At 35.8% G+C, this 15,502-nt stretch overlaps 1 protein-coding gene across 1 annotated transcript in view; it reads left to right on the forward strand.

Annotated features, from left to right (window-relative positions):
- Window positions 1–15,502, forward strand: part of LOC121372402 (E3 ubiquitin-protein ligase rnf213-alpha-like) — a 46,089-nt gene that overhangs the window by 7,498 nt on the left and 23,089 nt on the right. Inside the window, exons 5-8 of the mRNA XM_041498708.1 lie at window positions 4,416–4,594; window positions 9,230–9,358; window positions 10,212–10,332; window positions 10,937–11,175. Coding sequence (XP_041354642.1) covers window positions 4,416–4,594; window positions 9,230–9,358; window positions 10,212–10,332; window positions 10,937–11,175 — 668 coding nt within the window. The remainder of the gene's footprint in view (window positions 1–4,415; window positions 4,595–9,229; window positions 9,359–10,211; window positions 10,333–10,936; window positions 11,176–15,502) is intronic.

Consider the following 15,502-nt stretch of genomic DNA (forward strand, 5'->3'; position numbering starts at 1 on the left):
GCACTCGAGGGGATGACTAAACAATCAGTTTCCACAATAGGACTTGATACATTACATGACCATAAACAACAGTCATTCTGTCAACAAAAATATCCCAATAATCAATCTTCACTTTAGCCCATATGGGGTTAACTCTTCATATTCAACAAAATCATGACATTAAACTACATATTCAATCTCTACTTTAACCCATATGGGGTTAAACTCTTAATCAATTAACTTCAGCAGCTTATCTAACGAATAGACATTAGTCGCAAACCTATTTGATCAATTAATTCAAATAATCTAAATACCTGAAACCACCCCTTCAGTTTCTATTCAGAACCATTAAAATGTAACCAGTAGAGTGACTTCCCTTATAACTCTAGACTGAAATTGTCGTATTTCCCTTCCCGAAACATATAAAATTTACCTTCCCTTGATAACCGTAGACTGTAATTCTTGACCAATCATATAGATCACGATTCGACCTACACAATACGCTATCAGTCAACAAGCGCAATTACATGTATTCATCAAGTTCTTTCCGTCTTGTCTTAACATCGAGTACAAACATACAATATTACTATCCAACAAATTACAATGTATCATAGTTAATAAAGTATTTTGGGAGCAATACAAATCGATTTTCCCATAAACCATAAACTTAGAATGTACTTAAAATATAATCCTAACATAAACTTGTACCAACCCCCAAGGTCATGACGACTCATTGTTCGCTTGATAACCATTTTATTAACAAAACATCAAATTGTAACGTGGACATGTCAACTTGTTTATACATATATTTACATAAACTGTGTTTTGCCAAGGTGTTGGACGTATGTAGGTCTTCTGTACATTGTGTTTTACTAACCTGGAAAGTGAAAACACAACAACTGAAATTCGGAGTGACTTTTACTTCAAAAGCATGGCATCTGACAACTTTGTAATAGCCAATCAGACTTCACCACGCACTATAACTCCGTATTTTATTCGCTATTTTCCGTAAATACAGCGGACAACCAAATATTTCAGTTTCCGATTTTATCGTTTTGTTACACTTCTATGATCAGGTGCTTATCTTTAGGAGAACTACCACTTCCCAACCACAACTTTAATAATGCATTGTTTTATAGCTGATATATCTTGGTGTACACATTGACCCAACACTGAAATGGGCTAACCACATAAATGCCATTATTAAAAAATCTTCTTATTTATTATACATTTTTCGACAAAACAGAAAATATCTTGACCAAAAAACCAGATTAATATTCTACAGCTCTTACAATTATTACCTCACTTAGACTATTGCTCCACAATTTGGGGAACCTGTTCAAAACATTCTATAGGAACAACTTACAAAAATCCAAATCAAGCTGCAAGACTTATTAACGAAAAAAGCTAAGAAACGTCCACTGCAGAAATAATCAGCTCTCTCAAATGGGCTTAAAATCAAAGAGAGAATTGACTTTAGAACCTGCCAGTTTGTCTACAAAGTCCCTCAACAAACTATCTCTATCATAATCGATAGAAACAATGTTTCAAACAACTTCAGAATTCACTCCTTAAATCTGAGGGTCAACTCAACATAATCATCTTTATGAATTAAAACCAAGAACAGAATTTTATCGCCATAGTTTTTCATGCAGGGGAGCTAAACTGTGGAAAAACACACTACCTTCAAAGATAAAATATTCTCAATCCCTCGCCTCATTCAAATCCAGTTATTTTAAGCACTATTCAAATAATAATCAATTTTAAGATATACCTTTGTTGTTGATTTTGATGTGTTTGGTTAAATAATTATGATGTATTGAGTTATCCACTGACTCAAGTTTGCTTAACAATAATTAGATTTAATAAATATTATTTATATTCAATATGTGCTATTGTTCCTCATGCTATACATATTACATGTATGTTGATGGGTTTTTTTTTAATGTATGTATGTATAATATCATGTATAGATTAGAGAGGGCCTCATGGGAGACCAGTCACTTGTAGTGAATGTGTTTACCCTCTGAAAATAAAGAATTTTATTATTATTATTAGTATTAAAGTTTTAGAATAAGCATATTTAGGTTATGAATAAGTCTAATATTGTTTGCATGTATACACATAGTATTAAGTTTGTTAATATCAGTTGCACAATCCATGTCACTTAATATGCACATGTAGTACGTATCAGAGGTTTTAGCCTACATAATATACTGGGTATTTCAGTCAAACTGATTTTAAACATAACATTAATCAATATATCTTTTAAATTTAACATGATGATTGTAACAGTATGGTTCTTTCCTGAAGTAGTATTAAAATATTTGAAAGATTTAGATTTTTTCTTCTAAATTTTAATTTACTTGTGATATTTATATTTTTACACAGTTCTTTATACTGTTTTAATTTAACTTTTTTATTTTTATATTGATTTGGTAATCACTTCATTCATGTATACTTACCTTTGTTTAATATTCAGTAGCCTGTGTACTATTTGTGCTGGGATGTTGTAAAATATCCATATTCATTCATTTCGTCAAAGGTTGGTGACAAATTAAAAGTGTTTGACAAAAATACTGGGAACTGAAAAAACTAGCTTTCGTTGCTTTCAAACAATACTTACCAGCTTATATGTATGATACTTTAGAGATCTCACAAATATTTGCTTGGTATAAGGATCAAAAGTAAAAAATAATATGTTACGGTTAAATAATATTAACAATGGATGCAAGAAGTTTGAAGTGTTGGTAATTTTACTAAGTTTTTAACACATATGATGTTTCTAACTATATAAAAAATTGTCTATAGTGGGGCAAATATGTTAATAGCACCAAAATTGGCATATATAATGTTTAACATGTTCTAAATGATTTCAGATATAGTGCCAAGCTGAATATTTCCCCTGGCGCTCACAAAAGGGGAAAATCAAAGATGGCTGCTACGTATAATACCTTTGGCATATTATGACATGAAAATATGAATGAAATGTCTTTACTAGGTTTTGACATCCAAGGAATCCAATGCAAAATACATTAAATCATGATCATTTGTTTGATTGGCTTTTGTTATTTGTTTGTTGTTATGTAATTTTGTTTTTGTTGTTGATTGTTATGGAATTTTAAAATTTCATTCCTAAAAACACACGCACACAAAACACACACACACACACACACATATATATATGTTATAGTGTAATGTAAGTAAATTTAATAACAATAATGTCTCGTTTCATTGCCTTTAATTGCAACAATTGTTTTTAATTTAAATATGTTATTACTGATATTAAATTTGTTAAGAATGATTAAACTCATGGGTAACATCAGAAGTTGCATATTAAATAGAAATATGTTATCTTTTAAGTAGTACAGGAAGTGCTTCTTTGGATTTAAACCTATGGGACAATGTTCAGTAAAATGAAGTGGATTTTTTACTGTATACAGATGAGTAATGCTTGCTTATATCATAAAACACAAAATACACATTTAAAGACTTACTAGACAAGTATTAAACATTTATAAAACATTAAATTACTCATTATAAAGAATATTAATTAACTTTTTTCTAGAATACTATTTTCTAAATGGCAATTACTTGTTAATACAGACTTCAGACATCTAACATATTTTTTTCTGAAATAAGTTTCTCTCAGATTAATGCTGTATGTTAAGTTTGTATACTGAAGTTGAACATGACCTTGAATGCGATTACAAAAAATGGTTCCATATTTGTTTTAATTACATACCATAATTGCAATAATCATTGGTTCCAAAAATTAACATGAAATTTCTACAGAATTACATGTACATATGTCCCTACTCACATGCATTAATTTCTGGGGTGTTTTTTTCTTCAGAAAATGAAACATACTATTATGTAACCCTCATCATGCCAGCAAAGAAGGGTGTAAGCAGTCTGCAGTCATCTTCATCCTCACTTGATGTCATTGATTGAACCTTGTGTGCCTTGTGTCAAGAACATTCTACAGCACCACTTCAGTACCCAGCAACTTCCAAACGAACATGTATGGGAGCTGGGTTTGAGTGGCAATTTGACCAAATTTTGTGAACTTCATGAGTTGAACCAGTTGACATATCCATGCTTGATGTAGGTGATGGCCTTGCAGCTACTTTGTCCAGAAATCATGATTGTTAGCATCCATCCTGTCATCTAAAGTGTTCAGCCAGTCGACTGGCAAGTGTAAAGGGATTTGCTGCATGTACAAGTGAGGCAGGAAGTCGGCCATATATACACCCACAGGCAATGAAACATAAATACCCTCAATGTTTCAGATGTTTCTCTTGTGACAAATCTGGAACAGATTCACAACCTCTACATGAAGCTGTGACACCAAAAAATGATTGCGTCAATGTGCATTGAGACTACAAGATCAAAAACTAATTGCACAACTTAGTTCTGGTGATCTTGTCACACAGGATGCCAAATATTCTGATTGCCTAATAAAATTGTACAAAGCCAGCAGTAGGAAGATTGAGAATGACAAGAAAACAAATACAGATGGATTTTCACATGGAATTGCTCTGGTTGAACTTATAGAATACATAAAAGAGATGAATTTTGCTGAAAATTCAGTTGCTCATTTGCTGATCTTGGAGTAAATATATCAAGTTGAGTTCACTTGAGCATATTCTTACTAATTTCAAAGAATGTATCCTTGCTAATGTGCCTGGTCTGCGTGCTTACAAGCAAGGCCATGATATCTTGATGACTTTTGACGATGGTGTTGGACCTCTTCTGAGAGAAGCAAGCTTGGACAACTGTAATGATGACGCTATGATATGCTGAGATACATTGTATGTTCTTAAAAAGGCAACTTTCGATGGGTCATTAAAAAAAGCTGCCGGGAAGAAGCTGTTCCAACATCATTGGTTACATTGGAACAAATATAAAGAATAATAATACAAAGACAGTAAGGCAAGCAGTACTTAGTATGGCTCAGTTATTACAGTTTAACAGTCATGTGAGGAGACACCAGACATGCACTAGTCTAACTAGTGACTACCACAGTCGGGACAGAGAGAATCCACTATGGACATACTAGTCTCCTGCCTTGTGGTCTCCTGTGGGATTTTTTTAAAGAAAGCAAACAACCATCATAAATCAGTTTATTATTCCTCACAGATTAAGAAAATTGTTGGTGCCAGTTTTGAATTTTTGGCCAGGCATCATAATGACGTCGTGAAATATGGTGGCCATTTTGAATTCTTCAATAATCTAAAATGAATAATAAAACTCTTATTTCTGGGTCAATCTTCACAAACAAGATGTTAAAATGATCAGACTAAATAGCTTAAATAGACTATATTCATACTAAATATATATACTAAACCTGTGGCCATTTTAGGGTGATGGGGAGGGTCTAATTGAAGTTTTGGTATATTTTAATACAATCTGTTGGTAACAAACATCATCGCTTGCACAATTTTGCTTTATTCAATGAATAGAACATCATTCCTCTGTTTCTTGTAGGTTCTAATAGACCAAATCAATTCCCATTGCTGATAATGTTAACGTTTACTGATGAAACTGATATAAGCAGCGTATTAACACACCCAGGAAATACAGCAATAAAAAGTGTGGCACCTCACATCTGGTATATACTGCATAACAACTGTATAACAAATAAAATTGTATTTATTTATTGTCAATGGATTTGCACAAATAATCAATGTCACATATTACTACCAATCACACCCACAGCTGTTTTTACGCTTAAAGATTTGATGGTGCACCTCGAACTTTGACATGGAACTTCACTTCTTTGGTACCATGCAACTTGTATAATAGAACAGTATTTTGTCCCGGTCAACAGTAAATGTAATTCACATAACGCCATGTAGTCGAGGGAGAGCTAGTACTATAGCCACTCTGTATCTTGGCTACAAACCAGGAACAAGAGGAATTGACTACTAGAATATTTGCCCCTCCTTGAATAAACAAAGGAATTTTGTGTTTGCATTTCCAGCTACACTTTATTGTAGTGTCTGTTTTTACAGTGATTCATAAGTGCATATCATCACAGCTATTTTTATTCCATATTCGGACAAATATTGCTGTTCATCACAGGTTCTCCATGAAGCAAATAGTATCTTAATCAAGGATTTATCTGACCCTAGTAGGTGGGAAAATATTGCACAATGATACATTCTTGGTTTTTCCACTTGGAAGTTTGTATACATGTGGTAACTGGAATTACAGTGGGTAGTTCATTGCCTGGTCTTCTCTGGAACATGTGTGGTAGCTGTCCTTGCTATATGGCCTGGTAGTTGTAGCCGTCACCTCTTACAAGACCACTTTACTGAAGTCTTAATTTCCTCATATGTGATTAGTTGCTTATCTTGGGGCATTTGAAATCCCCCCCCCCCCCTCTCTGCTAGCGTATCTGCTTCCTTTGTTTCTTGGATGATGCACTGTACTGGAATCCATTGTATCAGTGACAGCTTAGTGTAGAAAGTAGTATAGTAGCAAGTTCATTCGTTGCATTATTCAGAGAGTTTTGAGGATAGAGAGAACATTTCAGAAGATGCCCTGTGATGTTTGGAGTATTTTACTGGTGTAATGGACATCTGAATGTTTTCGCCTATTTTAATTTTATACACTTGATTTGAACCCCCTACCAACTTCGATTTCTTCATCAATTTGGTCTTATGTTATTATTGTAAATTCATTGACATAAAAATCACTGGTGAAAATGAAAGCATGTCATTACATTTTCATACAAATGCAGCTCGTTTGAGTGTTAGTTTTTTGGATCATTCTAAATCATTGTTATTTTATCCAGAACTGGTTCTTTACCTAAGCTAAGTTAGCAAATGTCTGTTTCAATACCTCATTAGAATCTTTGAAAATGTTCTGAAAAATAGTTACTCTCTCCAACAGATGTTCCTGTTGTATAAGAACCAGAAAGTATATGGAATGCTCAAGGTGAATGTTTGTTGTGTGTGAGTGTGTGTGTGTGTACACACACGGATGCGCATGTTTATGTGTGTCTATCTCTGTCAGGTTACCTAGCACATATTTATGTTTTGGCTTAAAATATATGATCATGAATATTTTAATCATCGCTAGGAATGCTGTGTCATTTGTGAATTGTGTGAAATATATTAGACAGAGTACTTAAACAGTAGTATCAAATTAATTATTGTGATAATGTAGCTTCCTCTGACTATTGCTAAGGTAACTAGCTTTCTGAAGGGTCTAGCTGTAGTTTGAAAGCAAACAGGTTCTAAGATTTTTGTGGAGATACAAGACAAACTGTTCTTGAGGGGCATCCTTCAAGCTAATTTAATACAAGTTATCCCTGAAAGTGCTTCCAGGATTTCATGCATTTATGGCACCAAAGCCACATAGAAAAAAGAAAGAAAGAAGAAAGACTATCTTTTTAAAACTTGTTCAATTATTCAAACGATATGACCAAGCAAACAGTTGCTGATACAAGTAAATTAAGTAATGGCTCAAGACATCATTAATGTTTTGGAATCTTATATGTATGCACAGTAGTCTATTAAAATTTCAGACAACAATAACCAGTGTATCAGAATTAATTTCGGGATGTTTAGGTGAAAACAAAAATGATCCGATAAATTACCACTAACACGAACTGCACAAGTATATATTCAGACTTTACAATGTTGCCGAGGTACATACTTTTTCTTGACGCTATTACAAATACTTTAATGGTAAGAAATGTAATAGCCAAATGCATTTTACAGTGTCTAATAACAAGGGTTACCTGCTGGTTAGTACCTTTAATTTGATACATTAAGGAAACTGAATGTTTCATGTCTTGGCCTACTACATGTACCTTTGAATTATATCAAAACATACCTTAACAAAAGAAAATTTAATAAACACTGTGAAATGACTATAGCTTTACTTTGTGAAGATTGGACGAGAAATAAGTGTGCTATGGTCAAATTTAGATAAATGCGAAATTCATTAATTAATGGCTCCTTGCAAAAAATACAAGACTGGCACCAACAATTTTCTTCATCTGTGAGGCATAATAAATCGATTTATGATGGTCATTTGCTTTCTTCAAAAAATTCCCATGGAACATCAAAATTGGGCATAAGACAGTGCACTATACATGTAAACGTGAACTTGTGGATCCCTTACTTCATCTAGGATTATCAATTTCGTATGATAGAGTTATTGATATCTCCACACACGTGGCAGTGTCAGCATGTGAGCAATATGAAACCGATCGCGTAGTTTTTCCATTTATCTTAGAAAGAATCTGTTCACCACAGCTGCAGTTGATAACATTGACCACAATCCCAGTTCAGCGACTGCTACTGATGTGTTTCATGGTACAGGCATATCCCTCTTTCAAAATCATACATCAGGGTCTCATGGTGTTGAACGTGAAAGAGCTACACTGAAGAATGGATTTCCAATAAATATTATCCAACCACTACCAGAATTGTACACAAATTTGATCCCTGTTACCTTGAGGAACAAGGATCCTCTCATCCCTTCCATAGAAGGTACTCTCACAGGTGATGCCCCTTCTCTAAAGGCTGCCCTCGAAGATGAGAAGAAAGTCAGCTGCATGCTCATAGCATTATGGATCCAATTTCATGCAAATGCACTGCAACCAGGCAACTATAATGTCGGCATCAACTCACTTTTACCATTGTTCCCTGATGATTCTAAGACTGGCTATGATTTATCATTCAATGGATGTTGTCCAGCATACTGTTAATTTGTTAAACCCTGGATAGGTTTCTGTGGATCAGACACTGTTCACGATTGCTAAACTAATACATATGTCAGAGTGAACTCAATACTGCTTCTTTACTTACCATTTCAAATAGTGACTGTCAAAGTTTTAATATGACTAAGAAAAATGCCATTCTTGATATTGGGGGCTGCCCATTTCACAATATATTTGTCCTTTTCAAATGTTTTCTGTGTTTTAAAAACTAAATAATGATAGTATTGAATTCCTTATGGTTGACAATTTAGACAGTTCATTCATATTTTTATGTCATAAATTACCGAAGATATGCAACTTAAGAGATTTTGTCTTTTCGTCTGGTGGCCATCTTGGATTTTCCACATTTATTGCACTATATCTAAATCATTTTGCATATATCAAACATGATTTATACTAATTTTGGTGCTTTTACCACAATAGCCACAATTCATCTCAATTTTATTACATACATGTATCTGCTCCACTAATATTTACTGTGGGCTTTTTAAAATGTTTTTTTACTACCAGGATGGAACGTTTAGAGAAGCTCTACAGTGTAATAGCACCAGGATTTGACTATTACTATGACCCAGATCCAACATATGAACTGACTACAGACAATGCCAAAAAAATTCTGGCTATCTTCATGAGATTCAGGTACACTGAGATATTTAAACTCATAATTTTTTGAAACAACACCCAATAAATTCACAGACAGTGGTTTACTTTAATTTTATTTTACATTGAAATGTCTGCGATTCAACTTGAATTCATTGGAACAATTAGTTTAAATACATGTATGTCTGAATTTTGTTTAACCTTTTGTAACATTTGTAAATTGATAGAACACTCTTTTATACATGAGCAGTATTAATATACAACATTTGAATTCTGTTCTTGAATGTTTGTATTTTAGGTAAAAAAGAAACCTGTTTTGATTTTTGTTTGTGTCTTTTTGATTTTTCAAGCATTTGTTATTATCAGTTAATGTTCTTTACAAAAATATATGGTGTACTTTATTTTGGAACAGATATGTCTTTATAGTACCTCATTTGTTTAAGTACATGTGTATATTGATAAAAATTATTATATTGAAATGAAGATGCAGACAGTTTAAAGTAGCAATCTTGAGTATATTTATATTACTTAGTCATTTAGAATAAACTATTCAGATTATGTTTCTGTCTGTGATGCACCATTCTTCAATACTCTTTAAATGCATGTGTTAATCTATGTTACATCAAATCAAATGTGCTAAATTAATTTGCTATTAAGGATCAAAGTTTAGGATGTCTTTTTCACTGTTCACAGATATTGGATTTTTAAAAAAATACTCACAATTGTTACATGAAGATAACATATTTTGATGTTTGTCAAAATTGTAGCTGTTTATTATTTTGCAGTAGGAAACATTATTATAAGATGGAGAGATCATTTTGTATCTTTAACTTTAAATTTTAATTTGTTTGTACAAGAGTTTCATTTTAAAACATGTATGTAATATTTTCAGATGTAACATCCCTGTGTTAATCATGGGTGAAACAGGATGTGGGAAAACTAGACTGGTCAAGTTCCTGTGTTCCCTTCAGCGTCCTCCTGGAATTGAGGTTGAAAACATGGTCATCATGAAGGTAATGTAATCATTAATCACATACCAATCATATTGTTTCAGCACTTAATAGTGTAATGTTTATAGCATTAATACCAATAGCGATATAGAAACTATTATTGTTTAGTTACTATTACTGGAAGTGCTAATATAACAGAGCCCAGAAATGTATTCAGGGTTACGGCATGGCTAAGCAGACAACAAGTCTAGTATGAATAAAAGCCACTATCATTTTTTAAATGAGTTTGTTGAGCCAGAACATTACAGATAGATTGTCTATCTAATTAACTATAGTTTACTTACAAACCTTGTTTCATTCTCCACAAGTAGTTTACTGTTGTACAGCTTCATTTTCCCATTTGAAGGAGAGATGGAATTTTTAGAAAATAACAAAAATGTATAATTTTCGTATGCAGTTTACGTAACATTTTCTTAAGAAATAAATATCATGACTTAATCTACCGTTAAAATTAACCACTTCATTGTCTGCCAGAACTTTTTTTTATTCATTCTTTGTTTCTGTTTATTAATGGCAACTAAAACCACAATCTGGATAAACACCTTATAGAATGTTTTAAAAAGCAATACACCTGACTTCATAACAATTTTAGAATTTCTTTGTTCAGATCCATGGTGGTATCACAGCTGATGATATTATCAAGAAAGTTCACAAAGCAGAACGGCTTGCTCAAGCCAATGCAAAGATCAATGCACACATGTACACCGTTCTGTTCTTTGACGAGGCCAACACAACAGAGTCGATTGGTCTGATCAAGGAAATCATGTGTGATGGGACGATGGATGGTCAACCATTACAGCTGTCTGACAAACTTAAGATAGTGGCTGCATGTAATCCGTACAGGAAGTATGTAAACGTTTCATTTGTTAATGTAAAATTTATGGTCAAGCAATGATGGGGTGTGGTTTTTTTGGTGGGTTTTTTTTTTTGGGGGGGGGGGGGGGTATCTCACCTTTAAGTATTTTAGTTTCACATTCACATCAGTTTTTCAGAAATTGTAAGTCCTAGCTCAATGAAACTTGTGAATGTGAAAATAATTAAAACTTAATTAATTGCAGTTGGCTTAAAGTTAATGTTTTGTATTTAGCCCCATTTCTCACAAACTACAATATCATAGTTTGATGAAACTTGTTTTATAGTTGTTGCTATGGATGCTCATCACAATGTATGTGAAAATAATTTGTTTAGAGGGGACAGGGGTAGCGGGAGGCTACTGTACCCCCAGTGCTAGAGCAAATTCCAAAATTCAGGAAAAAACTAGAGATATTCAGGCAAAATAAGTCAGCCTGAAATCTTTTCATTATGTATCTCTGCATGTTCAATCCAATAACCGGATAAATTTAACGACATCATTGTCTACCTTGTCCAATACCAAGTAAACTAATAATAAATTTTTTGTAATTACTTACCTTTGTTGTCAATAAATGTAAAATTCCTACCAGGAAGTCAATATTTGTAAAAAAAAATATATGTAACACCAACGAAATCCGTCCCATGTGTATGTCACAAATGCGGAATGTATGGAAGACCACATCTGTCATAAAATTGAGGAAACAAGAACAAGAGATTATCAATGAAGCAAATATAAATGAATTATGAATATATATCTACACGTTTTTGATGAACATTGGTTGTCGACCAGCACCAGTGTGTTCGAGATTTCTCCCCTTGCTCTTTTGTTCTTTAGAGTTTGTTTTAGATTTGATTTTTGTTAGATGCTTTGTAAACAGTCATGCTTTTCAACTTTTATAGGTGGCTGAAAAAAGAAGAAAAAGCAACTAATGTTGTTTCTCAATAACAATTGTGGATCTGACACAAACAGCCTTTCATACCTCCCCCCCCCCCCATAAGAGTGTCAGTCATGTGACTTTTAACTAAATATAGACAAAACTAATTTACACGACAGTCATTACCGATCTGTCAAGTCTAGTCTCTTCATTTATACAGGTTTTCATCTATTATAACCTTTGAATATGGTTTCTGTATGCAATAATAGAATTACCACTATACTGTACAAGGGACAAAAACACTTTAAAACGTTTTTCCACCCTCATTTTCTATTTGGATCGATCAAGGCTTAGTTAGTTGAATTAAGGTTCGTGGTTGTGCAGTGCTTAAAAATAGAGTGGAAGTGATGTGTGACGGAATTCGATAGTTTAGAATATTTCCATTATCCTACCCACAAAATTAGTTGTAATCCAAGTAAAAATATGTGGTGATATGTTTGCAACCCTATTTAGCTGCTTATCGGTAATGCTAATATGAATAAATGTTGTTATCCAGATTCTGGTATTTTCGTTTAATTTGAGCTTTTGGGGGGGGGGGGGGGGGCAAAAATCAGCCTGTCCCACAACAAAAATGAGAGCCCATATGCCTATAATTATCATATATTTGTGCTTTGCTCAACATTAAAACGTCGCATTTAGAACCGTTTCTCACAAACAATAAGTCTTACATCAATGAAACTAATTGGTTTATAGTTGCATGCAGCTATGATGTTCATCATAGAGTAATTAAATGAAAAGAATTTTAAAATAATTGAACATTTTTAATTTAAATACTTTCATGTTTAGATGAACATTAAAGTCATTGTTTGACAAATCCATTTGCCCTCAGTCCCGGCTAGTGAATTTTGGTCTGGGCTAGTGGAAGTTATCTGTGAGGACTAGTAACTTTCTCAAACATTTGTGTTGTGTTTAGTCCTTTCTTTTCAATATTACCTGTCCTCAAACAAGTGCATTCCCCCCCCCCCCCCCTCCGCTAGTGGACTGGTCCGAGCATCCCAACAGATAATGGGATGGCCTAAATCTTCTACTGCCTTGTAGTTCCGGTCATGTGACTATAGCTTCTGTCTTTTTCTCTACACTATACTGGTCGGATGTGTTTCTTTTGGCTCTGTTCTTGGAGTCAAACTTGGGTTTTTGTGTGATAACTATTTGTGTATTTGACCGATTCGTTTCTGTCATTGTTGTTGTTTCTCGTTGTACTATTTTGGTGTAAACATTTGTTTTCAAGTGTGTTTTTTCTACCAAAATTATTGTTACTGGTGAATGTTGTGTGGTCGCCATTTGCAAAGATGGCGGTCCTGTTACCTGCTTTGTGTTTTTTATGGTTGTCTTTTATTTCTCTTTGAACAGAGATAATTATTTACCATTTCGAATACTAGTAATTTCCGAGTTCAACACTCTTGTAACCGTTGTCTTTGTTGTTATGTTTATCGTTGTATTATTTTGGCGTAAACACTTGTTTTCAGTGTGCTTCTACCAAAATTGTTGTGCCGGTTAACGTTACGTGGTCAGCCTTTGCAAAGATGGCAGCCCTGTTACCGGTTTTGTGTTAATGATTTTATATTATTTTTCTATGTCTGATGTTTGTGCTTCTTGGCAAATATCCTGTACTCGTTGCCGGAAGTGAGCTGTGTCCCTCGTGTCAAATCCCCTGCTCTTTGCAGACTAGATGTGACGCTTGCTTTCAGCTGTCAGAGTAAGAGTTTGCGATCTACTTGAAATTTTGTCAACCAGATCCAAGAAGACTGACTCTACACCGGCGGGATCTATGGCGTCTTCCATAGCCGACACAGTAGCGGACACACTGATATTGTACATCGATGACAGCGGTTGCTTCCAGGGCAGATCCTCGACCTGCAGGGGAGGGGTCTTGTTCCCCCCCCCCCCCCCCCCCCTTCATCGGAAGCAGTACCTAGTACAACTCCAGGACCTACGGATCCACGGATCTTTTGATCGCTGTTTCTGACCCATCTTCAAAGGTGTGGGTGCGAGGGTCCAAGGATCACTGTAGTGGTCGAAGCCGAAGCTATTCACCACGGAATTCAGCGGCTCCATCGGTTCCTCCATGACAATTATCGGCAGATGTGGGGTCCATGGTATCCAGACGGGACCATCCACGATCCGGCTCTCCAGTATCCACACGGGACCGCCCACGGTCCAGTTCTCCATTGGGCCATGACCAGAGCGACCGGGTTGCCTGTTCACGGGTGCTACTTGACTTTTCTGATGATGTATCGGTTCCTGTGGTGCTGGAAGATCTGTATGCGGCAGCCCACCTGTTACTGAGGGACTGTCTGGCTGTCATATATGAGATGCTACCGTCGCTGGCCCATCCACCGGTTCCAGCCAAGAAGGGTCCAGTTCCGATGATCGCCACGGAGGTTCCACCGGCAGATGTCGACATTCGATCGTTGGCTGCCACAGGCCCCTGTCGGTTTACACGGCTACCAGTAACCGGCCCGTGCAGTCGCTTCTCCCAGCAAACAGACGGAGCCCTGTAACGAACTGGAAGATTGCATCATCTGCTCACCTTTCGGTACCATCATCCCATGATCGATCGAAGTGGTACAGCGTCCAGGGTTCCACCGGCTCCTGCCGGTCCGTGTTTCCATTTGCAGTCAGTACATCAGACCGTCCACACTGATCAGCAGCTGATCCGGCATTCAGGGTTTATACTGGCTCCTGACGGGACCATCCACGGTCTGTGTTTCCTCCACGGTCTGTGTTTCCAATTGCAGCCAGTACATCGGATTGAATTGCCTGTGCCAGGTTACTGAGTGATTTTCCAGATGATGCATCGGCGCCTTCCGTGATAGAAGATCTGGACGCAGTGAACCACATGAGGGATTGTCTCGCTGCGGTGTATGAGATGTTTTCGTCACTGCACCATCCACTGGCACTATTCTAGAAGGTTTCTGTTTTGATGACTGATCCGATGTCGCAGTTTCCATGAGTCGGCTTCGTCTGTGGCGTCACAACGAACGTATCCCGTCTTCAACCTATCCTTCAACAGTGTAGCGCCCGCCTTGGATGATGCTGTTTCCGGCGGGACCAGACATCTTCCTAGAACTTACAGATTGGCACGTCCAGTCGATGGCTTCAGTTCAGTGTAGATGTTTGGACATACTGTCCTATTTGATGTTTTCCTGGTGACCATAGTTCCTCAGGTGCAGGATGCCAGATGATATGCCGGCTTGCCTGAAGCGATCCATTCTTGACTTTCAACACAAGCCGGACATCTTGGCAGACCTGTGGTCTATATCCAAGGGGTTTGACGTTACAAACGTTCCGGGTTAGTGAGGAAGACGGTCTACTGGTCCGGTCATTTGTGTTGGGACCCCGTGCATTGGTCCATATGTTGCTCACTGAAGGTTCAGCGATATTCG

This window comes from Gigantopelta aegis, chromosome 4 (assembly GCF_016097555.1).
Source record: "Gigantopelta aegis isolate Gae_Host chromosome 4, Gae_host_genome, whole genome shotgun sequence".
Taxonomy (NCBI): domain Eukaryota; kingdom Metazoa; phylum Mollusca; class Gastropoda; order Neomphalida; family Peltospiridae; genus Gigantopelta; species Gigantopelta aegis.